The sequence below is a fragment of the Neolamprologus multifasciatus genome, chromosome 11 (assembly GCF_963576455.1).
Source record: "Neolamprologus multifasciatus chromosome 11, fNeoMul1.2, whole genome shotgun sequence".
Lineage (NCBI taxonomy): Eukaryota > Metazoa > Chordata > Actinopteri > Cichliformes > Cichlidae > Neolamprologus > Neolamprologus multifasciatus.
Genome location: NC_140449.1, coordinates 15,823,365 through 15,850,099, shown reverse-complemented (window position 1 = coordinate 15,850,099; position 26,735 = coordinate 15,823,365). Strand labels below are relative to the sequence as shown.

General features: G+C 41.1%; 1 protein-coding gene across 1 annotated transcript in view; it reads right to left on the bottom strand.

The window, feature by feature from the left end:
• rims2a (regulating synaptic membrane exocytosis 2a) overlaps window positions 1-26,735 on the bottom strand; it is a 147,983-nt gene that overhangs the window by 113,536 nt on the left and 7,712 nt on the right. Inside the window, 4 exon segments of the mRNA XM_085178578.1 lie at window positions 1,224-1,235; window positions 1,854-2,064; window positions 7,715-7,807; window positions 8,639-8,671. Of these exon segments, the coding sequence (XP_085034704.1) occupies window positions 1,224-1,235; window positions 1,854-2,064; window positions 7,715-7,807; window positions 8,639-8,671 (349 nt within the window).

Here is a 26,735-nt window from a genome sequence, read left to right as displayed (position 1 = left end):
TAAAGATGACGCGTTATGCTTTTTCTGAAATTTCTTTCCTTTATATAAGGTGGGGTGACTGTGGCTCAGGAGGTAGACCAGGCCAGAAATTAATCGTGAAGGTTGGTAGTTTGATTCCCTGCTCCCATGCATGCCAAAGGCAATGTGAGTTGAGTGTGTGTGCAAATGGGTGAATGAGACATAAAGAAAGCACTTTTAATGCTCAAATTGAGTAGAAACTTGCTATACAAGAACCAGTCCATTTACCAATGTTACAGTGGTACATGCTCACATTAAACATGGTCAAAATTTTATTAATGACACTGAATGTGTAAGCAAGATAGAGGTGGGCAGATCGATTCAAATATTGATAGTATCAATACCAATGCTAATATTGCTAGTATCGGCTCGATACTACGAGATGATAGGATTGATGCTTTGTTTCTATCGTCTAAGTTAGCTGCCTTTATAGGTTAAAGTAGTAGTACTTGTACTGGTATCAACATCAGCAAATCAGAAGAATGATGGCTTAAAAGAAAGGAGCTAAGAAATGGCTCTTTCAGACAAAGGATGAACTGGAGGTTTACACCAAACATCGTGCAAAATAAAATAAGGATTGTTTTCAACTGCAATCCAAGAATAAAAATATAAAACTTTAAAGTGATCATATTTAGCTGATTATCTGAAAATAAGCCTGCTGTCAGTACCCCTGCTTTATTCTGTCTTTCAAGACTGCAGTCTTTGTATTGTCCTAGTGCAGGGGTGTCAAACTCAAATACACAGTGGGCCAAAATTCAAAACTGGAACAAAGTCGCGGGCTAACGTTAATATTTATTGAAATATATTTATTCCTCCAGATATAAGAATGAATCTTTTCTTATGGACTAAAACACGTTTTGCTGAAAAACTGAATATGGAACAAGCAAAGCTTAATACTAAACGATATATATATTAGCTGTATAATACCAGTAGGCCAGCTCTGATAGTAATTTGGTATGGCTTCGCGGGCCAGAGTTTGACACCTATGTCCTAGTGTAAAATGGCTCTCCCTGTGTATGTATTTCGTATTAGTTAACCTTTATTTTAACACTGACATGACTCACAGATTAAACTAATCAGCACCTCTCATGCTCACTTCCCATCTGTCTTGGCTGCTGTATGTGTATTTATGCATATCTCAGCATTTTATGAACCATGCTTGTGTTCAGACAGTCCCAAGAAACACAAAAAAATAATTTGCTAACCACTTTGTCCTCCTGTTGCAATTCCATGAGAGCAGGAATGCAGCAGAAAGAAATAAAGAGGGGAGACAAATTAGAGGGGAGAGGGGGCAGGAAAGATGGGGAAGAGAGAGAGATTGTGAGTGGCATTAGTAGGTCCTCGTAGCACTGTCACATACTCAATCAGCACATTTTTGAACGGCATCAAATAAAAACACACATTTAAAAGGCCTAAAAGCTTTAGCATAGTCTTGTACAGTGGTTAGCTGGGCATCGAAGTGCCACATTATACGAGAGCAGTCATCGGGCTCCTCTATGAGATAAGAAAAAGGAGGGACAGCTCCCTCGAGTGGTCAAATGGAAGAACTGTACGTTAACGTGTAAACTTCTATAGCTGTGAATGAACACATCAGAGAAAGAAGAATTAGAAACGAAGGCATGTGACTGGAGTACACGATCATGATCTGAAAAACATTAGTTGCCATTAGAGACACTGCTGGCTCAATGGCCGTGACTATGATTTTACAGCAAACTTTCATAACCTTGTATTAAATACAAACATATGAAAAACAAAACAAAAAACCCCAAATTGCCTGGGTGGGGCATCAGCACATGTGTGAGTGTGTGTCCTTATAAATACCAACACGGCATTACCTTATTTGACCGCAGAGACACTCGTCCTCCGCACCGAGCACAGAATTTCGTTTGGCAATATGAACAGAGGTGGCCACAGCCATCGGCAAACTTGGTTTTGTGGCAGATCCCGCAGGTTGGGGCTTCGCTCTTCTGGTCCTGGCCCTGCTTTGTCTCCTCCCCCATCTTCTTAACCTGGTCCTTATATGACTCAAACTGCTGGTGCAATTTTCTGCAAGCAAATGGGAAGGGCAGAGGTTAATACAAAAAAAAAGGAGATACGGATTGGTGACCCATTAAAAAATTGAACATCGGTATATCATTGATTTTTTTTTTTACTCATACAGCCTTTTTTTTGTACTCCAGAAGTGCTATGTCTTATTCAGGATGAGTGGCAAAAATGCTACAAACAAACTATTATTATTATTAGTCTGAATGATCAATCTTGACATAGAGTATACATAACAAAGGCTGTAAGTATTGCACTGTTAGAGTGTCCAGTGCACACTTGTGGCAGTGTGGGAGACTCGTTTCACACTGGAATTATCCTTGTTGGATGACACATGGCTTGAGTCCTTTTCTCCAAATCACACTTCCACAAAAAGCTTCTGCTGTCAGCTGACTAAGTGATATAACCTCAGACGTATGCAGTGTGTTAGATTTTGAAAGGAAAAGCAGACGCCATGACCTCAGTAGCTTCAAAGCTGAGCTCCTCCTTTGATATCGCGCTTCGCCTAAAACACGGTGGGGGTGGGTATCAAATTTGCTTTGCAACTTTAAGAACATCACTTAATTCCACTTTCTCAGGTTCCATTGCGTTTAATGAATCATTTGCACCTGTGTTTCTATATCAGGACAGTTGTAAGGTGAGACCGAGCACACCTCGGAGCCATACTGTTAGATAATCATCTTCCAGATACACACAGTTATTACTGCTCTGGTGTATTATGCCCAGGCAATCATTTGTCATTGCTACTGCCTCTATTGTGTTACTCCTTGTGTCCTATAGATGGCCTCCTACTGGTACATTACATCTGATCTTATACAGTGGCCGCTTAACTCCTAACAAGTCCTCAGAGGCTCCTAAAAAAGCACGGGCTCTTCACATGCATTTTGTATGACACATGTCAATTGAGCGTCTCCTTGGAAACTAAACACTGGGCTGACTTCATAATATGGCGATTAGAATTGGTTTCGGCCCACATATCCCCTGCAACATTCATTAGCGCTTGTGAATTATTGAGCAGAGCTATCCTTTTACCACATACAGCTCTGCATTTGAGATAAACGTGTTTCCTTTGCTCACAACTAGACCTTTAGAGCCCAAACGTAAGGTCCACACACGCCACTTCGAGTCTATGTGTGGGTGTGTGGTAATGTGCACAAGTAACTGTGCCATCTGAACATTAGATCGAGTGCCACAGGCATGCCCCACGTTGTACCCACTGAGGGATTAAAGGGCTAATTGTGTCAGAGCCTTTTGTGTTTACCAGCAGAGATTAGTGTGTACCCTTGTTTAACAGATCCCACCAAATCTCATTTACTGACAGAGGGGCTGATAACAGATTGATCAAGAATATGATACAAGAGGTAAAGACTCGTCTCCCAGGATAAAGGAAATAAGAGTACAAACAATCATGTTTTTTCTCACTTATCTCCCCTTACAGTCAAGCATTTAGAGAGATATGCGCTTGATCCTGAACCACTACGTGGCCTAGACAAGGTCACTTACACAAACCACTTCTAACAGTCACTCAAACCTTTTTGGTGGGACAAGAGTTGCTGATGCAAATCTGTGCACTAAAACAGATAACACATAGCAAGAATAACCTATTTAAGCAGGGTAAAGTGTATACTGCATACAAAGTCAAGGTCATAAAGAGTAATGCAACTTTCATAAGTTTGCGTCTCTACACCAGTACAGTGAAGACATTTAGCTTTAAACCAAGAGTTATCCAAAATATAGCATTATCTGTTATGACTTACAGTTGTTTAATGACCTGTTTCATTGCCAGTTGTGCAATCGTGTTCAGGGCAGATTAAGGAGAGTAAAGTTCTGGAGTGAGTTTTAAGTGTTGTTGTTCAGGGGAGCTCTCAGTATGTGGTCCAAAGATGCGGCAATTCAACTGAACAAGGTCACTGTAAGGTGTAAAAAACAAGCAGTCCTAGGAGAGGCCAGGTCAGCATTCTGGAACGTTCCTTGGAAACAAGGAATGGACTGAGGAGACTAAGTAACATCAAAAAACAAGATAAGTTAAGAGCGATTAAAATTTATGTGATAGCCAATACAAAGAGTCTGTAACCTGCTGTGAGCCCAACTGAGCATGTGTTGTATTTACTTAACTAAAGTCAAACTAGCAGTAACTGATGGTGACTGTAAAACAGACTTCAGAGTCCATCAGCAAATGACTTGCATCCAAGTATTAAAGATATGTTAGATGGTAGTAATTATATTTGTCAAATAACTTTGAACCTTTAAAAACTGGAATCACTATGTCTAGACTTGGCGGTAACTAACAACTTGTAAATGCAATATTATGATTCCTTAAATCAAAGCTGAAAGTCAATACTAAGTTATCTACTTAGAAGTTGATAACTTTAGTCAAAATCAAATACAGTGGTGTAGAGGGGAAAAATTAGGAGTGTACTGTCAGTGTCCAAATGCATCTTGCTGTATAAAGGAAATATCCCAAAAGTAAAGAGACAACTATCCCAGACTAATAAAATGCAGGAAATAAGTTACAGAGTAAAACAGAATAAATGTCCAGTCAGAGTAGAATCTCATGGCAGCCAACAGCTGGTACACAGTACCCATTCTTGCTTATCCAGTCAGACTCGGTCAAATATAGGTGATGCTGCTGACGAGTAATCATACGCTACTCATTGTCCCATCCCAAGCTAGCGTATCGGAGCTCTCTTACCTCTCTGCCACACCAGAGCACCTATAAGCGGCCCGTAACACGAAACTCTCGCTTGGACGTATGACAGAGTCTGCATATCAACACCAAGCCTGAGCTACAAGCTCTCTACAGGCCTTGGGATTCCTCCTTTGTCACACACCACTGGAGCTGAACTTCCTGGTGTCTTTATTATGCCATGCTGACCCTAAAACATCAGCAGTGAGTCTGTTAATTGATTTATTGATTACTGATTAATTGATTGATTTCTACAAGATGAAGCAACTTACTGGGTGCAAATCAGATTGTCCAAATATCACAATTCTGTCTTGAGTTTGACTTTAAACTCTAGTTTAATTGATTTATTGGCAGAAGAAGAATTGAGCTGACAAGTCTGCAGTGTCAGATTTTCACAAACTTTGTTACAGCTAAATAATCTAGACAGCAGGCCCACTGCGTGCAGCATTCATTTTTCCCTCTGCTTTGGTTTGTTTTTTATTCATTTCAATAGCATGCTTGATACTCTGGTATGCAAGCTAATTGCACACAGCAATGTTTATCACATTGTTGTGTGGTTGCTGCTTCTGACAGTAAGTCTTATAAGAACCCATGGTTTTTCCTCCTCATTTTTTTCTAATCAATAAAGACATACCAGAAATGGTAGAAAACATTTCTTGAACACAAACATTGTCTTGCTGGAAAGTTTAAAAATGACGTCCAGCCAATGTTGAAGAAGTACTTTGAGCCGTCATCGCGGTAACATCTGCCACGTCAGTTCAGCTTTCATTTGGGAACTTATTTGACCGTCAACAAAAAAACGTCAGCTGATGGTTATTCAACATTAAAATGTTTGTTGGGAGCACTACCACCACATCATATAAAGTAGCAAAGCTTTGTTCAAGCTAAAACAAGCAAAATGCTCCAGAAGGCACACAGATTATATTTTTGCTGTGTATCAGTATATTATATTACGAATATTATTTCTTGCACACTTACACTCATTGATTTAAGTGCAAAACTGTGATTATAGTGGCCTTGGTGTCATACTTAATAAGCTGAGACAGTGTGGAAGGACGTAGAGATCTACACTCCGTGGTTGCTGTCTTGGTCGCAAAGAAAAGGTAAAGTCATCAAAGACTTTTCAGCCATCAGGAGGAGGATCCATTAGCAAGGTAATGCTAGCTAGCAGCAGTTAACACCATCATATTTTTTACAGGCAGTGAAGTCACATTTGTCGGGATGTTTGGTGGTTACGTTTTCTACAAATGTTATCTTCATTTATTATCACCTTCATAGAAGAAATTAACATGAGTGCTGAGAATCTCAATAGTTTGCAAATGTTCACATGCAAATGCACTAGCTAGCATGACAATAGTGATAAACAGTGTTGGGGAGTAACGGAATACATGTACCGCCGTTACGTATTTAAAATACAAAATATGAGTAACTGTATTTCGTTACAGTTACCGTTTAAAAAGGTGGTATTTAGAATACAGTTACTTTGTTGAAATAAATGGATTACACGGCGGTACTTCCCTGTTTCATATTGTGGCGGGTCAGGACTGTTTGGGTTTTGTTTGACAGCTACGTTCTGTTGTTCCAGGCGGCAGCGTTACGGTTGCCATGGTTACAGGGTGACGCCCTCTCTGCGTGTTTCCTGGGTGAGACAGGCCTTTTTGTTGTTGTTGTTGTGCTAAGCTAATAGGCAGAGTGCTACCGGTATAGCTCTAAAGAATGTAGCATCATAGGCAGTGTAATCCGTGCTGCAGGGAGAATGGACTGCCATACACGTTATGTGTCTGTGAGCGAGGGAGGGAGAAAAGGGAAAAGTACTAGCTGTCATCAAGCAAAAACGGGAGCTGGAAGCATGTAAATATAATAATAACCACTGCAGCCAAGAAGAGTGCCCGACGAGCCCAGTTGTAAGTACGCTATTAAGACTCGACTGTACACTGTGTTCCTGTTTTCCTCCAAAAACAATAAGTTCCCCTCTCTGTCTCTCGCTAGCAAAGTTGACCCAGACAACAAAGTAAAGCTAGTTTTCGGCTACTAGCCGTATTAGCCAGAGGTCCCTTTACTACGGTTCGGAGCCGCGGACCTTCAGTAACAGTAATAAATCACAGCAATAGTACATTCATGTAGTTGTAAACAGCATGATAATATATTAAGTAATCCAAAGTATTCAGAATACGTTACTCTCATTGAGTAACGTAACGGAATACGTTACAGAATACATTTTGAGACATGTATTCTGTATTCTGTAATGGAATACATTTTAAAAGTAACCTTCCCAACACTGGTGATAAACAATTCAAAAGATTTCAACTGAGTACACCATATGTCCCTGTACCCTATTGAAATTCAGACAAATTAGTAATAAGTCTGAATTCTACAATGTTAAACAATCTTAGACACGGAGCAACTATCTCAACCTCCCAACTTTGACCGTATCGTAGTTTGGTGGAGCTAGCAGCTGTGAAACTGGTTTCCTGTTCTATATTCTATTCCTCATTAAAACAAATCAAGCCAGCTAAAATGTTTATCTATGTGGTTGTTAATGAAAGATTCAATTTTAACAGGAATTTAATAAGTGATGGGTTTTGGTAGGGAAAGATGTAATCATTATTATAAAAAGAACCTTAAAGTAAACAATGATTTATACAGGATTTGGTATTAGAGTTCTGATCAAAGATTAAGAATACACCGACATATATTATATGACTAATTCCGCTCTCTGTCTTCTTGATCAGTGACCTGTTACAGCCAATAAATATGTCATTTATTAAAGTTAAATTCATTGTGGCACAACACTTCCACAGCACCCCTCGCCTATGTGCTTAAACCAGCAAAGTGAGAAATTTCTAATCATTGTCTCACATCAACCAATGGCCAAACAAGCTGTGAATCCAGCTGCTCGGTTCACCCACCACTATATGTCGGTTCCTGCTGGGAGAAGATCAAAAAGGGGTCTGTACTTTTACTTACGCATTTTGCTCTGGCTCCTTGTCATTTGGGGACTTTTGCTGGGGCTGAAGAACGTTATTTACCAGCTCAGTGATCCCACTAAAGGGAAACCACCTGTTCAAATAAGCAAAGTGTGACTGGAACATCACAATGAGTCATCATGTGAGAAAACAATCTGTTCAGAAAGGGGGCTTTTAGGAAGCAGGCTGGTTCTTAAGTAGTGGGAAAATAGCAGGGACATTCACTATAACCAGAGCAGAGAGAGGAGGAGGAGGCCGGGACACGGGCAGAGCAGCGATTAGTGGAACACTGACAACCAGACACAGTGTCAGAAATACAGAGAGAAAGATAGAGAAGGAAAGATGATTCAGACAGACCTATATTTGAGGGAAGGACAGAAAAGCAGGAAAGCTCTGCAGCCAATGGAAATGAGAGCTGCAGTAAATGTCACTTATAGCAGCTTTTTGGTGCAGTGGTGGTCAGGTTGTCAGACTGGTTAGCCCTGCAGGTAGATCTAATCACAATGCAGCTATAGTACAGAATAGCAGGACAGGCGGCTCTACTCCACACTAGCAGTTGAACTACTAGACTACCCAGCCAACCAGAGTGCAGATGATACACTGAATGAAGATGAACAGCCAGTTAGATATCAGGAACAAGGGAAAGATTCTGGGGACCTAGCTGCAAAAAAGCTGGAAGAAAGGAGAAGCCGATGTCATTGATGTCATGGAAGTCAGCTGTTTAGTGCACAGCACAAAATTCAACGACCTGATTCACTCATTGAGAAATTATTCATTAAAACGGGCCACTCTTTTCCAAGACATTAATGACTTTTTTTTATTAAACTCCCAGACGAAGAGGAGAAAGCCACATGAAGCACGCAGCATCGACTGACAGGAAGAAGTGTCAAAGCCTAGAGCACACTGGGTAATGCAGTTTACTTACTGTGCCGGCTGAGGCTTTGGTTCTTCTTTGATCCTAAAACATAAAAAAATAAAAAGTGTGCGCAGCTCAGTGCATATCAAACAGAAAGAGATGAGGAAAACAATAAAAGATGGGGGGAAAATAAACAATGAGGATGTCATTAAAGATGGGTGTGACATAAATAATTATCCAGCTCTACCAAGAACAATATTTAAAAAATATATTACAGATGAGGATTTAATGAAAACAACAATTTAGCTGTGAAAATGGTAATAAAGTAAACAAGAAAAATCACAGGAAGATTTTAAAAATGACGTAATGTAAATAAGTGACGCAGATAACACTTAAATTAAAAATGACCGCTTCATGTGAGTAACACCCTCTTTCATACTGAATCTTCTGCCGTGGACAAACATTCAATTTGATGCTGTGGCTATCTCAAATCCAAATCCGCCTCCCTATTGCACAAAAAGCTTCACTAAGGTGGATCTATAAGTAATAAGACCCCCACCATCGTCAACAGCATCAGCTCATCAATTTCCAGAAACACTGGAAAACATCAACAAACACAAGCTAAAAGTAACCACCAGGGAGAGCGGTCCAGCTGTGTGACACTTGAGCACTGGCTTCAATTACTTGCTGACCAGCACTGTGAGGCAAGGTTGGAAGTAGTAACTAATTCTGTGTAAACATTAGCTACACAAGTCATCAGCGAGGTTTAACCTAACTACACTGAAAGTTCACAAGGTGTATTTTGTGGTCTGAAAATCTATAACTCTACAAGATTCAATGGGGAAAAATAACTCATATGGTGTCACAGTATGAGTATTGATATTATTAGAACAAGAGAAACACCCTTCAACCACATTATGAGTGTTGATGTTGCAGCTCTCCTGATGCCAACATGTGTTTGGAATCCAACGAAAACATAACAACCAGCTGATTCGAGCAGAGCTAGGCAGTAGATTTAATCATCCATAACTGTAGTGACATTAAAAGAGAAAAATCGGCCAGTATGTCAGATTTTTAAATTGCCCAATATTGCTATCGGTATCGTTCTTAAAAATTCTGCTGTCCACATATTGAAATATCCTGAACTATTGAACCCTAAATTGCCGCTGATGCAGCCACTGAAGTGTGTGTCTGATAGTGTCAAGGAGTGCAGTGTGGCAGGCAGGAGTAGGACCCAAAATGCAGGCGCTCAGACTCAAGGTGTTAACTCAAAGTCACAGCTTTATTGGTTGGCAGGGAAAAACATACAAACTAAACTAGGAAACAACAAACTAAAACTCACAGGGAGCTCCACACAGCAAGAGGGACGACGCAACACTGACTCAGAGAAACACAGGGTTTAAATACACTGGGAAGTAACGAGGGGAACGAGTCACAGAAGGAGGGCACAGCTGGGAGAAATCAGGACTGACGAGACAAGGAAAGCAGGACGCATTCACATAAGACACAGACCTTCAAAGTAAAACAGGAAGTATGACATAGAGACGCGAACTTGACATGGTGGAGACAGCAACTAAGAAACACAGAGACAAACCATAAGGTAGAGGACTCTAAGAACCGAAAGACACAGAGGGAAACTCAAACATGCAGACACAGACTTACTCAGAACAGAGGGTACACAGAGAAACATGAAGGGCAAGGGATCGAAACTGGAAACCATAGAATAACTCACACAAGTACAATAATACAAAAATCCTAAAGAACTAAACATGCTGGGTCATGGGACCCAGGACCCTGACAGATAGAACTTTATATGTAGTAGTGCATTAACCATGTAACACAGTTATTATGTTATTTTCTTATTTCCCAACTTCGGGATAAATAACATATAGCTTCGCAACTTCCAGAAAGTTCTTCACTGGAACTACAATATATAAAAGACATAGTCTCAGTGCAAAAAGTTTACAGCGTGTTCTCTGGATTTTCTAGAGTAATTGCAGATTTAACTGCTATGAGCACGCACCAACAAAATTCAATTTACCTTGCACTGATGTAGTGGAAGAAATCCTCTTATAACTAAGAAAATAAAACCAAACCGTTGCAGAATGCTGCGGGAGGGATTTGATTTGTTTTTGGTGTATTCAGCCTTGAAAATAAATTATAAAATGTAGCAGCTTATAATACATGTTTGTGTGGAGCTTTGAAGAAGTCAGCTAGGGGACAAACTGCTGCCATGTCAGCTGATAATTCTAATGAGGTATTTATCAGGCATACAGCTTGCGTTGGTAAAACTGATACATAGAAATGATCATTTAAATAACTTACTATCAGAACAACTGTACATAAAGTACAGTATATACACTTACTTTGTTGATTAGGCCTGTTTAGCCGAAGCAACTGTCTAATGAGTCCATCACGGTGTAGGAACTCACTGCATTTAAATATGTAGACAGGAAGAACTGCTGAAGTTCAAACTAAAGAAAGTCGAATTAAGTGACTTGGAATTGGCATTGCTGTTGGTGGCAGATGGGCAGAATTTGAGGATTTGCTGGGAAGCAGAAGCTTTTCTAGGGTTTACAAGGAATCAAATGCAGCATTCGACATGAAAATGCCTCACTGATGAGGGAGAACAATGGTCAGCGTGGTTCAAACACAGATAGAAAGGCAGCTCTAACTTCAAGTATTACAACCAAGGCATGAACAACAGCATCTGGAAAACTTTGGGCACATCAAAATTATTGTAAAAACGCTGAATCGTTTTGGCTCGGTCTGCTATATATTCAATAGCATATTCAGTAGTAGTATATAATACATCGTGCTTTTGCAGGTGGTTACAGTTTAACCAGAGCGTCTTGTAAATAAGGGTGGGTATGCGTAGTTTCTTGAACATGACAATATGCATGGCCTCAACAATAACGATCTGAATCCAGCAGAGCAACTTTTGGAAGTGGTGCAAGTGGAGATCATGTAATGAAGGTGCTGCCCAAAAATCTGCCAGTATCAATATCATGCCAATCTATTCTGAAGGGGTGCAACTCAATACTAGCATCCATCAGGGCATTCATTTTCTTATCCAACAGGGTCATGGGGGGAGGCTGGAGCCCATCCCAGCTGTCACGGGAAGAGAGGCGGGGTATGCCCTGAACATGTTGTTAGTTTACTATAAGACCGGTAACATTGAGACAAAGAACTGTTCACTCTTTCATCCAAACTCACAGCCAATTTAGAATTGCCAATTAACCTAACGAGCATGTCATGTTTAAACAATGCAGATTCAATATCAACTTCTTTCCATTACTGAAATCAAAGCAAGAAGCCAGTGCTTTTTTTTGTCCTGGAGCATATAACATACATACCCGATCCCTCTAATGACCACAGGAGCTCAAAAACAGGACAAATATAGTTGTAACAGCTTGCATACGCAGCATCCCTTAACACGCATTCTCTTCAAATGACGCACATCTCATATAGTGATATCTCTAGAAGTTCAAAATACGTGCAACCAGGACAAAACACCAAATTTACACCGACACAGACACAAACAGCAAGCACCGTGTGACTGTCTTGTGTCTGTACACCATCTATCAGTGGCGCTGCAAGCTCAGCTGCTGTCGCCTGGTTTTGGAGCAAATGTCACTTAAAGCAAAACACAGACATACTGCAGCTGAGAATCACACACCAGACCTCCGCACACCTGATCGCCGCTTATTCTAGTGAGCTGCCGGCTTTATATAGCCGTGTGAAATGGAATGTGTTAATTGGATTTTGTCTGATTCTGACCATCACAGTAGCTAATTTGTTGTGTGTGACTGGTCTGATTCTTACATGCAGTGCTGCAAATAATGATTAGTTTCATTACTGGTTCACCTATTTTTTTTTTTTAATTAATTGCTAATAAAATGACCAGGACCTAAGGCAATATGCCCATATAACTATTTTTGTCCAAATCCCAAAAACATTTAGATTTCATGCATCCAGTTTTGTCTGCTTCATCCCATCATCCCAACTGTCATAGGGCAAGAGGCAAGTTGCCCAGGTATTAGTCGCCAGTCCATTGCAGGGCTAGCACATAGACATGAGCATTCATGCTCTCACCTACGGCCAATTTAGATTCACCACTTAACCTAACATGCATGTCTTTGGACAGTGGCAGAAAGCCAGAATAACTGGGGAGAGCATGCAAGCCCTACGCAGATGCTGGCTAGTGGATTCAAACAAATCTTCTTGTTTTAAAGCAAGGCTGCCCACCTTCAAGTTTAACGTGTTAAATAACCTCTGAAACAGTCCCAACTAAAAATAGTAGCCGTACCCCTTACTTTACCCCTTATTAGTGGCAGCCCATAGAAGCCTAGTAATGACACATTAAGCCTGTTAAGCCATATTTGAGAATACCCCATCATTTTAACATCCCATACTTCACATACAAACTCAAACTGCCAAAAAGATGCTGAGGCTAAAGCAGAGTCACACAGAGCATCAGAACGGAGCACTGAAGCCTCACAACAGTCTGGTTTAGCGAGAGGTAGAGCACAGCAAAAGTGAGAGATCTGTCCATCTGATCTGTGTCGGACGGGTGAGAGAACACACGAGAAAAGATATAGTCCTGTGTACCCATCAGTCTCGCTGCTCTGTTTTCCGATGAGCCAGTCCATATTTATCCTCTCGCTGTGTTCTCCCGATGACCTGCAGCGCCGTTCCTTATTGATCCCATCAGCACCGTCTCTGTGGTCGCATTACAAGCCTCATATTTATCTGATCGAGCCTGCTGCCTGCCTGCCTGCCTGGACAGCTGCCGGGCGCTGTGTGTGTGTGTGTGTGTGTGTGTGTGTGTGAGAGAGAGAGAGAGAGAGAGCAAGGAGAGAGAGCGCATCCGACTATGCATTTATGCACACCGTATCAACATGTGTGCGTGTGTGTGTGAGTGAGTGCTCTGTGTATTATTTGACATGGGGCAGTGAAATGACTGAGTGTAAAATGTCACAAGTGACGTATTCGGGATCCTGGCTGCTGCGGAGGCCTCCAGGCCAGATGCAGTCTCCTGTTTTCTGTCTGTTTAACCTGCTCTCTGCAATCACATGAGACCATCGCAAGACATAAAAGACAGATGAAAGACACAAATGGTACAGAGTTTAGAGCAAGTTTGTGCGGGAGTTTTAAAAAGTCACATCCTGCTGTTATCTTTACTCTTATTTGCTCCTGGATTTCAGTTTCCGCTTTTTCTCAGTGGCTTTGAGTCACAATGACTGATGCTGCACTGCTCTCTAGTGGACAGATGTGCTGCATAAGCTTCTAAGAGATAACTTCCTGGGATTTTATTAGAGCACAATCATCTTATTTTCATACCATGTGGACTTAACTGCTGTGTTAGAAAACAGCAACACATAGAACTAGCAGCCATCCACAGAGGTGCTGGATCCCTGTCTAGTTACAAATTACTGAATGTGTATTCAGATTGAGGATGGGGCAGTGCCCATCTTGCCCGATGCTCCCAGATCGTTAATCTTAAAATGCCAAAACCACTGCAGCGAGTGTGGATGTGACCAATGATGGACTCTAACAGAGTACATTTACTCTAGTGCTTTACTGAATTGCAGTCTGAATGTATATGAACTTTAAGATTTCTTGTTTTACTGCTTTCTGCTTCTACTTTTTTTTAAATTTTTACTTTTTCAGCATATTTTACCATTCTTTATTATTAAATAAAAAGCTGCCTGGCAGTATATAATACACACATTAATCTCTCAGTAATTCTGATTCAAAAATGTAACATATATGACTCAGAAAGGGGCCATTGTGTCTTTCATTTTAAATATGTTTTGATGCTAAAACTTTTACTTAGGCAAAGCATTGAAATGATTCTTTCAGAAAACACCTAAAACTTTTCAGGCTCTGCAGTGTCACTTTTCATCTATATTACATCACAGGGCTGCACAGCGCAGAAACTGTTTTCTGCACTCTGCACTTGGTCTCCTCCGTGCCACAACACTTTCAAAGATCTTGTAAACACCCTTCAATGAAGGCCAGACAATCAGCTGAAGGAGTTAGCTCTGAAACAATTACAGCCTGACCAGTGGAGTACTGATATTTTTGTGTTTATTTCGTGCTTCCAATAGTGTAGTGGTTAACAGATTTACTTGGCAAGCAAAAGGTTGATTATTTAATTCCAGCTGGAACACAAATCTCCTTTATGTCTGGAAAGGCATCCGTGTGTCAAGGGAGCAGCTGAAAGTAGCTTTACTGACATTTGGTGAAATTATGACATATCAGATGATATTTGTTTCCTTTCAGATACAGGAAACATGGGATTTCTCCAACATTTTTTATGTGTAGCTCTTTATTTACTTGTTTACGCCCAATTTCACTCGATCAGTTTTTATGCTTGTGGCATCCCAAACACGGAAGTTCAAAAACGCCCTCTTGTGGACAAAGTATGCAACATCAATACATGTAATGTAGATATATCCACAAACAGCAAATAAATGTGTCAGGCTCTAGAAACAATTAGCTGATTATTATTATTATTATTATTATTATTATTATTATTATTATTATTTTGTCTTTTAGCTCATTTTTTTGTTTATTGAATCACTGCAAAATAAATGTATTTTTATGTCTTGGACAAAAATAATAATGTATTGGCTCTGTGAGGCCATTCAAAAATATTACCAAAGATGATAACTACTACAGACCTACTGAAGCCAAACAAATAGATTCTCTTTGAATTTTATAAGTACGCTTGAAAGACGTTTTCATTTCATTGTGTAGCTGATGAGTTTGGACTTGTTGCTGTGAATTACTTTTATGTTTTAAAAAAGAGATCTATACAGGAAATGATGAACACACTTTTAACACCAGCCAAGAAAAAGTAGGCTGCATCAGCTTCATTCTAAATCTGACTCATAGGGAGGTGAGATCCTTGAGAGATCTGGGTTGATGCATCTCTGATATACCAGAGAGAGGAGTCACATGCATAACTAGACCTCGACTTAAACAGTGCAATCTTCAAACTGCTGCTTCTGTGTCGCAGCTGTGTTAAGACAAAATTACTGATACGACGGCTGCGCAACAAGCCCTGAATCAGCGCTGGACAATGCAGTAACAACTTGCACCACAGCAGGTTCACCAACAGCTAATGTGCATGCAACAAAGAAACAGAAACCAGGAAACAAGCAGGATGGCACACTATTTAACTAACCTTAATCGATATTTTCACACAGCCCAGTCTAAGTTGCCATGAGAAAGTATTTTTAAAAAACAAGGAAACAAGACCAGTAGAAGCATAGTGTACAATTCACTGATTCTAAATAAGCTGCAGCCAGTGTTGGGAAGGTTACTTTTAAAATGTATTCCATTACAGAATACAGAATACATGTCTCAAAATGTATTCTGTAACGTATTCCGTTACGTTACTCAATGAGAGTAACGTATTCTGAATACTTTGGATTACTTAATATATTATCATGCTGTTTACAACTACATGAATGTACTATTGCTGTGATTTATTACTGTTACTGAAGGTCCGCGGCTCCGAACCGTAGTAAAGGGACCTCTGGCTAATACGGCTAGTAGCCGAAAACTAGCTTTACTTTGTTGTCTGGGTCAACTTTGCTAGCGAGAGACAGAGAGGGGAACTTATTGTTTTTGGAGGAAAACAGGAACACAGTGTACAGTCGAGTCTTAATAGCGTACTTACAACTGGGCTCGTCGGGCACTCTTCTTGGCTGCAGTGGTTATTATAGTGGTTATTATTATATTTACATGCTTCCAGCTCCCGTTTTGCTTGATGACAGCTAGTACTTTTCCCTTTTCTCCCTCCCTCGCTCACAGACACATAACGTGTATGGCAGTCCATTCTCCCTGCAGCACGGATTACACTGCCTATGATGCTACATTCTTTAGAGCTATACCGGTAGCACTCTGCCTATTAGCTTAGCACAACAACAACAACAAAAAGGCCTCTCTCACCCAGGAAACACGCAGAGAGAGGGCGTCACCCTGTAACCATGGCAACCGTAACGCTGCCGCCTGGAACAACAGAACGTAGCTGTCAAACAAAACCCAAACAGTCCTGACCCGCCACAATATGAAACAGGGAAGTACCGCCGTGTAATCCATTTATTTCAACAAAGTAACTGTATTCTAAATACCACCTTTTTAAACGGTAACTGTAACGAAATACAGTTATTCATATTTTGTATTTTAAATACGTAACGGCGGTACATGTATTCCGTTACTCCCCAACACTGGCTGCAACTCACAGCACATGTCGTGCAGTTTTAGAAGATAACTCTCAGTTGACTTTCTTTGAGTAGAAACTCAGTTACATATTGACAGAACAGCAGCAGAGCAGCAGGGTTATGATGAGGTGTACTGGGCAGTGTCCTCCTCAGGGACAGACTGACAGGGCCGAGATTACCACAAGCAGAACACAACAAGCCTGCTCATCACTAAATATCTATTGCAGATCGTGACAAAAGCACCTCTACTGTGCGTTTAGATCCACATGCATCAGCACGTTCACTTGATTGGGATCCTTTGCACTCAGAACTGACTGACTGTGTGTCTGAGAAGATACTCTGCAATGAAATATTACAGATGTCCCCTTAAATGGTTTGAGAACAGAATATTGGCATCCCGCTGTGGGTGACAGATTTTAAGCAGAGGGTCATATAAGGCCTTGGCTACAACACTGGAGCAGAAAATCTGTGATAGAGGATCTCATGGCTAAGCAATGACCCCACAGGCCTTTTGAGTCCACTACAGACTGAGTGATAATTGGATCATAAGGGAGTAATCTGGCTCTGTGAGTAAATACAAACTACATATATCATTAACACATCCCGGTCAGTCAGTCCTGCCAGGAGATGAGGTTAATGTCTGTCTGAAATCACTCACAGGCAACTAACCGTTAGAGAAAACTTTCATCGGAGACTGTGGCCCAGCAGAATTTTACTCTGGGCTTATTTACTGTATGATACAACTTGCCACGTGGTATATGCCAACAGTGTCTATTTAATAATAATCCCTTAAACTTGCCTGCAATTGAGACACAGTAAAGAGTTCATGTGGGGAGCAATAGATGGATTACATTTGTCAAAGTGCTCTGAGTGCTCTAATCTCTAATTAGTCTAATGATCATTTAGCTTTTTTAGACTTTTTGTTAACTCTTAAACAAAACAATAGGAGTTCATAAACAATAAGGCTATCCCCACTACACTAAAAACCCTGAAAAACTGGTGCTTATTCTGTTTCCTTCCTGGCTTCAGGGGTCACTTTAGGGGAAACTACTGTGGCCAACTGCTTATCTGTAGTGGGTGTAGGCTGACAGTCCACTATTTACCTCAGCTGTCAATATTCGGGTTGTCCATGTCTACTCATTTGATGAGTCAGTGACTCTCACTTCTGTCTGATGTCAGCGATACTGAGGTGAGTTGTTGAGGATATCCTGAATTTTTCTATAAGCCCTGCTGTTTTTGCCTCTCTTAGCCTCTCTTAGCTGTTTTTAGCCGCTGTAAGCTGCTGTTATCTGGTGTTAGCGAAACATCTTTAAAGTCTAACATTGTTGGACACAGACACTTAGAGAGTAAACTCTTATACAATGTGAGAATATTATCAAACTCTTCATCAGAGGGAAAGCGTGACTTTTAGGACACTTGCGGCCTAACATTAGCTGGTGTAATATTAGCTTATAACCTGCTGTTGTTGCGTTTAGTTGGTCAGCTGTCCGAAGATGGGAGGGAAACATATCTAATCTGCTGACAACAAGTAATTGTGATAATACTGAGAATAAATAAGCATGTTTATCCACGTTGAAGAGCCCTGACTTCAGTTCAGGAGATGAGGCTTGAGGTGAGAATGAAGAGGATGAGGTGGATGTAAGGGAAGAGAGCACACTGGCGGAGGAGGCAGATGAAGAGGTGGAGGAGAAAGACATATTAAGAAAGACTAAATTATAAGGTGGACTACTTATATGGGCAGTCTCTCGCCACATACATAAAATGTGATTAGGCGAAATGGCGATGTCCATCTCCACTACTGTATTCAACATGGCGGGGCAACATAGCTGGCGCCGCTCCTTCAAACTCTTAATGCACTAAGTTTATGAGAATTCATGCATTTGCTGGAAGATATAATTACACACTAAACACTGTATATTTATGAGTATAACATTCTTTTCTCTGTTAAATCACCTTAAAACAATTACTGTAACTTTAAGACTGTGTTACTGTACTTTCCCCTCTGCTGTACATTACCAAATCTTAAACAAAGAGAGAGAGGGGGCTAAAAATAGCTGCTCATTTAAAGATGGGTGATTAGATCTTGAGACACGTTTTTTTTTTTTTACATTCTACCTCTCCAGTAAATGCCAGGAGAAGGGCTACTTAACACTTTCTCTCCATCTCGTAGAGGATTAGGGGCAGGGGATGAAGTGCTGATAACTTCCTCTGGCACGGGGCACTGGCAAGGCGCGATAGGCAGGGCAGGGGGAACGGCGTGAGGGCAAGCGCCTCGGTGTGGAAGGGGTTGGCCAGCTACCACAGCTGGGCCTTAGAAAGCAAAGATAGGACTGAATCCACGGGGCGCACTCATCAGAATAGGCAATTTAACAGTGCGCAAGCCAGACCTCCTGACCAAGAACTAATATTCAGATTGTCAAACAGGAGTTGGCAACAGCAGGTTTTTTTTCTGAGCAACGGGGAAGTGGCTAATCTGCTGCCAAATATAACTAAAATCCATCTGTTTCCTTAGATTACCTGCCAGGATTCAATTGAGCTGCTCCATATCTCTCTTCCTGAGAGATTTCCAAGTGGCAAAGAGTCAGCTAATCACCCAGCAGCCCACACATTCACAAGTATATTTCTATGCAAAAGCTTACAGGAAGCATATGTACAATATCCATATGTCATTTTAATACAGCAACTTCACCATACAGCGAATCATGTATAAACAGTACGAGAAGCATTTAGTCAGAGGCAGTGACGGACCGTGTTTGTGTTTTTGCACACAGTATATGAGCGTATTTGCTTTAATAATGGGTGTGTGTACAACCGCGTCTTTCACTGTATGTGTACGCTTAGCTGCGTCTCCTGTCAGCCCACTTTATTCATCCTGACAGAGATACATTTCATAATGGCTGTGATCAGCACTTTCTTGGCAGCTGACATTGTCCCTAGCTAACGTCACAACTCCTGTTATATGCGAGGCTCAACAGCTCCACTGGGAATGCTCTAGAACTTTAGCCTCAGCCCCACCGTGGCTGGGTCACCACCCCCCTGCGTTTTAACTCAGTCTCTAGACAAACACAGCTGAAGGCAGCTTCATGCCTTCCTTCGTCCCTTCCCACGTACCATAAACAGTGAAGCATCAAGAACACTTCTCAAGCACCAATGCCGTTTCTCCATCCCCCCGTATTATTTCCAGTCTCATAATCAGCAAAAACCTAGTTTCAGCCTTTTCTCCTCATGTCCATGGTGAGGGTAGAGTGGTGATGATTATGATCACATTCTCTGACACATGCCACTATCCAAACCTTCCTCTCAACAAACCTCCCATCAGCCCCCATCTTTAAACAGATACAACAGCCTCTCGACAGTGTTGTTGTGGTCTGTACTGAAACTGCAGTCAGCTGTCTAATGTCTTTAATAATAGCCCAGCCATGGCTAACAATAGAGAGGTAATAGATACCCCGCCTATTGTTGGCCAAGCCTGCTCTACTCCTTCCTGTCACAATTCATCACTATAGCACATCACTATTAGCTTGTTTAACTAAACTGCAAGCAGTGTACCCAGACAGACAAGCACTGAGCCTGCTGAGATCACCTTTCCGCACACAGGTTACACCCGTAGACGCCATATGAAGTCCCACACCATGGATCATGTTTTATATATTGCATACACTACACACAGTCTAAAAGACTAGCATGCTCATTCAAATGAACAGATGTCACCACGACACCGTATGACTTGAATTAACTTGGACTTGGTGGCTGTCAACATCTGTCTGATGGTGCAGAATGAAGTGTTTGAGTCTAGCTGCTGTAAAAGCTCAAATCAAAAGGATTCCCTTGCATTAGCAGCCTCTGCACAGATTTAAAGCAACAACTATTCAAGCATCCGCCCCCTCGAGGATAAGGACCGGCCTCTGTACACCAACTACAAAAAAACAGCTCCCAGCCCCCCTCCTCATCACCTGATGCCTAGTGGCTTTAAATGCCTGCACTCCGTTTCTTGAGGTGTCGCTTCAGAGAGCTGCATTTACATTTTGCAAAAGGATTTCTTTGTGTTTGTGCAATGACCCTTCTCCCTTCGCCATCATCCACTGCTACACATCCAGGCCACGTCAGCATCATCATGGCGATGGTGGCAGTATCTCAGTGGGATGGGAGATATTAAGGGATTAGTGGGAGATCCTCCATCAGACTTCAGTGACGGAGCATGATCCCGGGATCACAACATCAGCTCCTTCTGCCCACCACCGTCCTGATCAGTGTCAGACGATGGGGATGAGAGACAGGCCTCGTCACTGTTTATGTTCAGTTTTGATAGTACACACCCAACAAACCAAGCAAGGCTGAATACGGCAGATACTGAATCTTTGGGATAATGTCTTTAAAGCCACCATTAGCTCTAGGCAGAGTGAGCGGTGGCCTATATGCTGTACAATATATCCCACTGTAGGTTACATGGTAGTGCCTGTGTGCAGTGTTCAAATGGTGGGCTTATATAAGAGCTGCGGCTGTATTTGTGACATCACCATAAGCATTGCTCTTTATCCTCCTTTATTTATGTCAGTCGGCTACCTACAGCAGCATCTGCATCCACTGTACATGTAAAGCTGTGTAGCATTACATAATATCTAACCTGACTCATGATGGAAGAACAATAACCATAACAATATATACTATATATTTAAAATGGAGAGCAAGCAGGAAGTAGAAATGTGTATTTCCATTTTTTAGAATGTATTCTGGGCACAGTATTAAAGGACCTTAGATCCATAAGGTTTTTTGGTTGGTTTTTTTTTGTTTTTTTTGCCACACAAAGGCGTGTTTGAAGGACCGGCTCTGCTGCACGCACGTGGTTGAGTCACCAGTTTGCACCTGCTTTGACTAGCTGAGTCTTGAATGAGCATAACGTGGAGAGACACACAATCACGTTGGAGAAAGAGAGATTAGACCGGCCTGTGTAAACTACCGCTACTAAATACATTAGCTCACACACCAAGCATCTCGGGGGTTGGATATTAGCAATTTAACTGTGTGCTTTTTTCCCCCCCATTTCAACATTAACTTGAGTTGATAGTGATTAAAAACAAATGAGAAAAAAAAAACAAGAAAAAAGTAGCCAAATCTAGAAATTTAAGTCTGTACCCGCTACTTTTTTTCTGTTCAGGTTCATTTTAACATCCAGGACAAAAACAGTCTGTGTCTTTTTTGCATTTCTTCATAAAAATCAAGCATATTTTGCCTGTGCATTTAACAAAAAAGGGCCTTATTTACCCTGTACTGTGAGCTTACATGTTCAACTTGATCTAAAACACTTCAACAAGTGTTTTGGATCACACTTTTGTTGCTAAGGAAGCTAAAACTTTTGGATTAAGTTTTAGCTTCCTTAGCAACATTCACTGAAGCTAATGCTATTGTATAACTGGATGTTAGTTAAGCTTTGTGACTGAGTTAGCAATTTAGCACAGAGGTTTTCGTGTGGACCTTTCTGTATGCCACAACTCACCATGGTGAGATTATAGTCTGCCACTGAGAAAGTAACTAAATGAACGGAGGGAAGGAAAAGGGCTTTGTGGTATCTACTCTAGGGTGACCGTATTTTGATTTCCAAAAAAGAGGACACTTGGCTCAGTCATGAAGAACATATTTAAACGATACCTCCTCTGTGCAGTAAATGAATTGTGAAATAAAAAATGCCATATAGGCTTTTACAAGTCAACAAGTGCAAAAAAATAACTTGAAAGCTTCTGGAATTAAATAATGGTACAGAAATAATGCCTCATCTGCATAAGAAAAATTACCAGTACTGGATCGGTACGAGGGAAGTTTCTTTTGCAGTTCGTCTGAAAAGATGGACTTGCGCTTTGGGATCTTTTAAACATCATTAGGCGCATTGCTGCACGCTGACTGTCCCGTCTGCGAGTGCAGAACAAGCGCTCACAAAGCAGCAGTTCGGGATGACTTCAAACACATGGGTCCTCTGCCGGAATATAGTAAAACCCGGACATTTTTATCAATCATGAAAATCCCCCCGGACGCCCCGGACAGAACGTGAAAAGAGGACATGTCCGGGGGAAAAGAGGACGGTTGGTCACCCTAATCTACTCTGCTTCAACCAACACAACCTGGCTACAGGAGAAAAGGATTCATATATTTTTGGATCAAAATCATCATTAAAACATTGTTCAAGATTTCAGGAAATACTCTTATTTCCTTACTTGTCAAGAGTTGCTTGAGGAACATTGATACCATATTGCTTAGTATGACGCTAAGTCAGGCTAACAGTTAGCTTGACTTTGCATAGCAAGTGGAAGCAGACATGAATAAAACTAGCCTACTTTTAACTGCTTAGTTTTAAAAACGATATCAAACGTTTTTACATATACCTAAGTAAGCCCACTTAGGTATATGTAAAATTTCAGTTTTTCTAGTTTCGTTTTTCTAGTATAATTTTACTCCTTCCTGAAGTTGTTGTTATTTCTTATGAATTAGAACAACTGAATGAGTATTTAGTCTCTGAAGAGTACCCTAACCAAAATCATGTTACTCCAGCATTGTATACCCAGAGATGATGGGTAACCTTCATTTAGCTTTCATCAGAGCATGAAACTGATTAAGGCTGTAAGGCTGAAATGTTAGCATTTTTGTTGGTGTATTTGAGATTTTTCAGCTATCAAAGCAAATAAGTATGTTTTTGAATCTGAGAGGACTATGACAGAACTATCTGTGAGGATCAAGACTTTTGATGAAAATAAGTCACTTTGGTTTTATTAGATGGCTGTCAGATCTGTTAATGACACTTATTTGTCAAGAACGAAGATGAATTAATCAATTCCTCAGTTAATTAACATGATTCTTTGTTAGAAGCTCCTTTGTCTTTATGGTTGTTGGAGATGGTTCTGTTTCTTTGCTGTCTGGGTTTCTTGGATGTTTGGCTGCATGCCGGTCACTGCGGAAAGCTGAGTGTCCCCACTATTAATAGTCCAACTAACAGCATGAAGGTTCTCACTCTTTGAACGCAGTCAGCTGGAGATGACCTGGTGCCACGTTCCACCTTTAGTAACTGGCCATTCAGCGGCTTCACTTTCCCATGCAGGTGTCACTGTCTCTCCTGCTTTCAGTTTGTCTCCTGCTTGCTTGTTCACAAAGCATCTACATAGATGTTAGCAGTACAAACACTGAACTATATTTAACAGCTGTAAGTGCTCAATTCCTGTGCCACAGCCTTAGATTCATATTTTGAGAAATCAGTAGCAAAGATTGTTGTTATGATAAATTCATCTCAAGCGTGTCATCACTCTACCCTTAGAGATACATTTAACATTGACGCTACCAGCTATTCTATAGCAGGCACATATGTTGTTCAGATACGCTAGGCTTCCCTCAGAGGATCAAATGCTGTATATCTTCTTCCAAAACGGACTTTATAATGGTGGATGGGGACGGGGGATGGGCAATAAAAGTGATAAAGTGTCGGCTTCGCACTGCCTTTCCCTTTCATGATTCTGCTCTCTTTGTTCTTATTTGGCCGATGTTCCTTTTTTGCATTCATTATTTATCTCTTTTTCTCCGTTTTCTTTGTTTTACCACACTACTATTCATTTATAGCTGCATTTCTGTTTCATTGTGTTGCTCTCATTCAGGCTAGTCTTGCACAGCATGCTGGGAAGCTTACATAAAAAAAGCCAGATGTTCTAGTAGTGAAGCTGTAGCTGGGTTCTGTTCTGGCTCAGTCCAGGATCACTAGGATCGCTTTCAAGTACTTTCTAACAGACAAAATGACACACTGACTCACAGTCACATAAAAATTGCAATACAAACAGAGCTATGTCTATCTGCCCACCTAACTTCTTGTGATCGGACCCATAGAAATGAAATTTTTAAACACAGTTAATTAAATAAGACATGAAAGTTGCTTGAGGCTTTGCTTAACTATTATTTCACATATAATATTATAATAAGTACAGAGGAATCATCATTTGCTGGGGTAGCAACAATTTAATATGCATTGCTTGTACTAGTTCCAACAACCTATTAAAACATTTTCCTGTAGTCGTGTTTCACCAAGGGCATTTTAGATTGCACAGCCAGGGGCAGGAAAATCCCTTCAAACTTTGCTTGAGGGATAAGATCCCAGAAAGTATAAAACCAATGCTGACAAATGCAGATGTTATTTTGAACAAAGCCTTAAGAGACAATGGAGCCCAGTGCTGTGCTGTGCCACACAGGAGAATAGCAGGCTATGGGAGATGGCAGGCTGATTGCTCTGTCAATGAAGACTGAGGCTGTCATATCAGCAACGGGACCTGATAGCATCGCAGACGTCAATGTCTCTCCTCTCATTTTCTCTGTGATGTTCTCTTCTCCCTTTCCCCTCTCACCCCCCTAGTCCCTGCTCACTTCCTTTCCTCCCCAGCCCTTTCTTCTGCTTTCCTAACACATTCTAGCCTATCCACGTGTGTGCTCTCTCTTCTTTTACAAACCCTGTTATTGACTCAACAGAGCATTGTCAAAAGAGTTCTTAAACATTACATCCCTGTGAACGCGACTAAAATGATCCCACCAGCAGATCTACATTACAGACCAAAAAATATTATGAGCCATTACACACTATTACATCAGGTGACATGTTTGTTTATCTGTAGTTAATCCTGCAGACATGCTCCCAGTGCTATAAATAACTGGCAGATGTATTTTAATCCTGAACTGAAAATAGCTACACGTGAATGTTTTATTTGTGTTTTAGCAACATTTGATTGCCCAGATGTTCTGCTCTTATTTGTATTGTGAAAAAAAAAAAGGTTAAAACATACTTTATGGCTAAAAGCATGCATTACAACTACAGCAGCTGCTTGGCTAAGGGTGGATGGGCTCTGCTTTAGAGACAGGGTGAGAAGCTCAGTCATTCTAGAGCCGCTGCTCATTCCACATTGAAAAGAGCCAATTGAGGTGGCTCTGGGACAGACCCAGGATTCGCTGGTGAGATTATATCTTGACTGCCTCGGGAACAAATCGGTGTGGCCAGGGTGAGGGAAGTCTGGGCTTCTCTGCTTAGACTGGGGCCCTTGCAACCCGTACCCAGGTAAGTGGTAGAAAATGGTAGGACGGATGGAGAACGTTCACAAACTGCCTTCATGGCTTCGGACTACATTGCTAAATGCTATATTTTATACAGTGTGGCAATGGAACTGAATTCCAAGATAGATTAGAGAGATTAGATTAGATGAAACTTTATTAATCCCTCGGGTGGGTTCCTCCGGCAAATTCAGTTTCCAGTCGCACAGCACCGACAGACGTTGCATGTTACAGATGCAATAAAGGGCAATGAGAGCAAGGATATAAACATAAATATACCATATATACACATATACATATATATAAATACAGAATATATAATATGGATAAATAGGAATACCAGTGGATTTCACATTTGAGTGAGTCTATTGCACAGTGATTATTGCACAGTCGAATATAAGAAAAAATATTGTGAATATTGCACAGTGGAAAAAAAGCACTACAGCTCAGCTTTTTCCCCCTGTTTCCCCTCCCTCTCTCCTCCAACGAGGAGTTAAACAGTTTGATGGCGTGTGGGACAAAGGAGTTTTTAAGTCTATTGGTTCTTGACTTTGGGAGAAGCAACCTGTTGCTGAATAGGCTCCTCTGATTATTTACGACCGTGTGCAGAGGATGCCCAGCATAATGTCCATAATGTCCAGCAGTTTCTTTAGTGTCCTTTTCTCTGCCACTGTCACCAGAGTGTCCAGCTTCATGCCGACCACAGAGCCAGCCTTCCTGATTAGTTTTTCCAGCCTGGATGAGTCCCTCTTTGCTGTGCTGCTCCCCCAGCACACCACAGCATAGAATAGTACTCCTGCAACCACTGACTGGTAAAACATCCTCAGGATGAAGAGGTGTGGCCCCGTACGTTTGTCCATATAGTA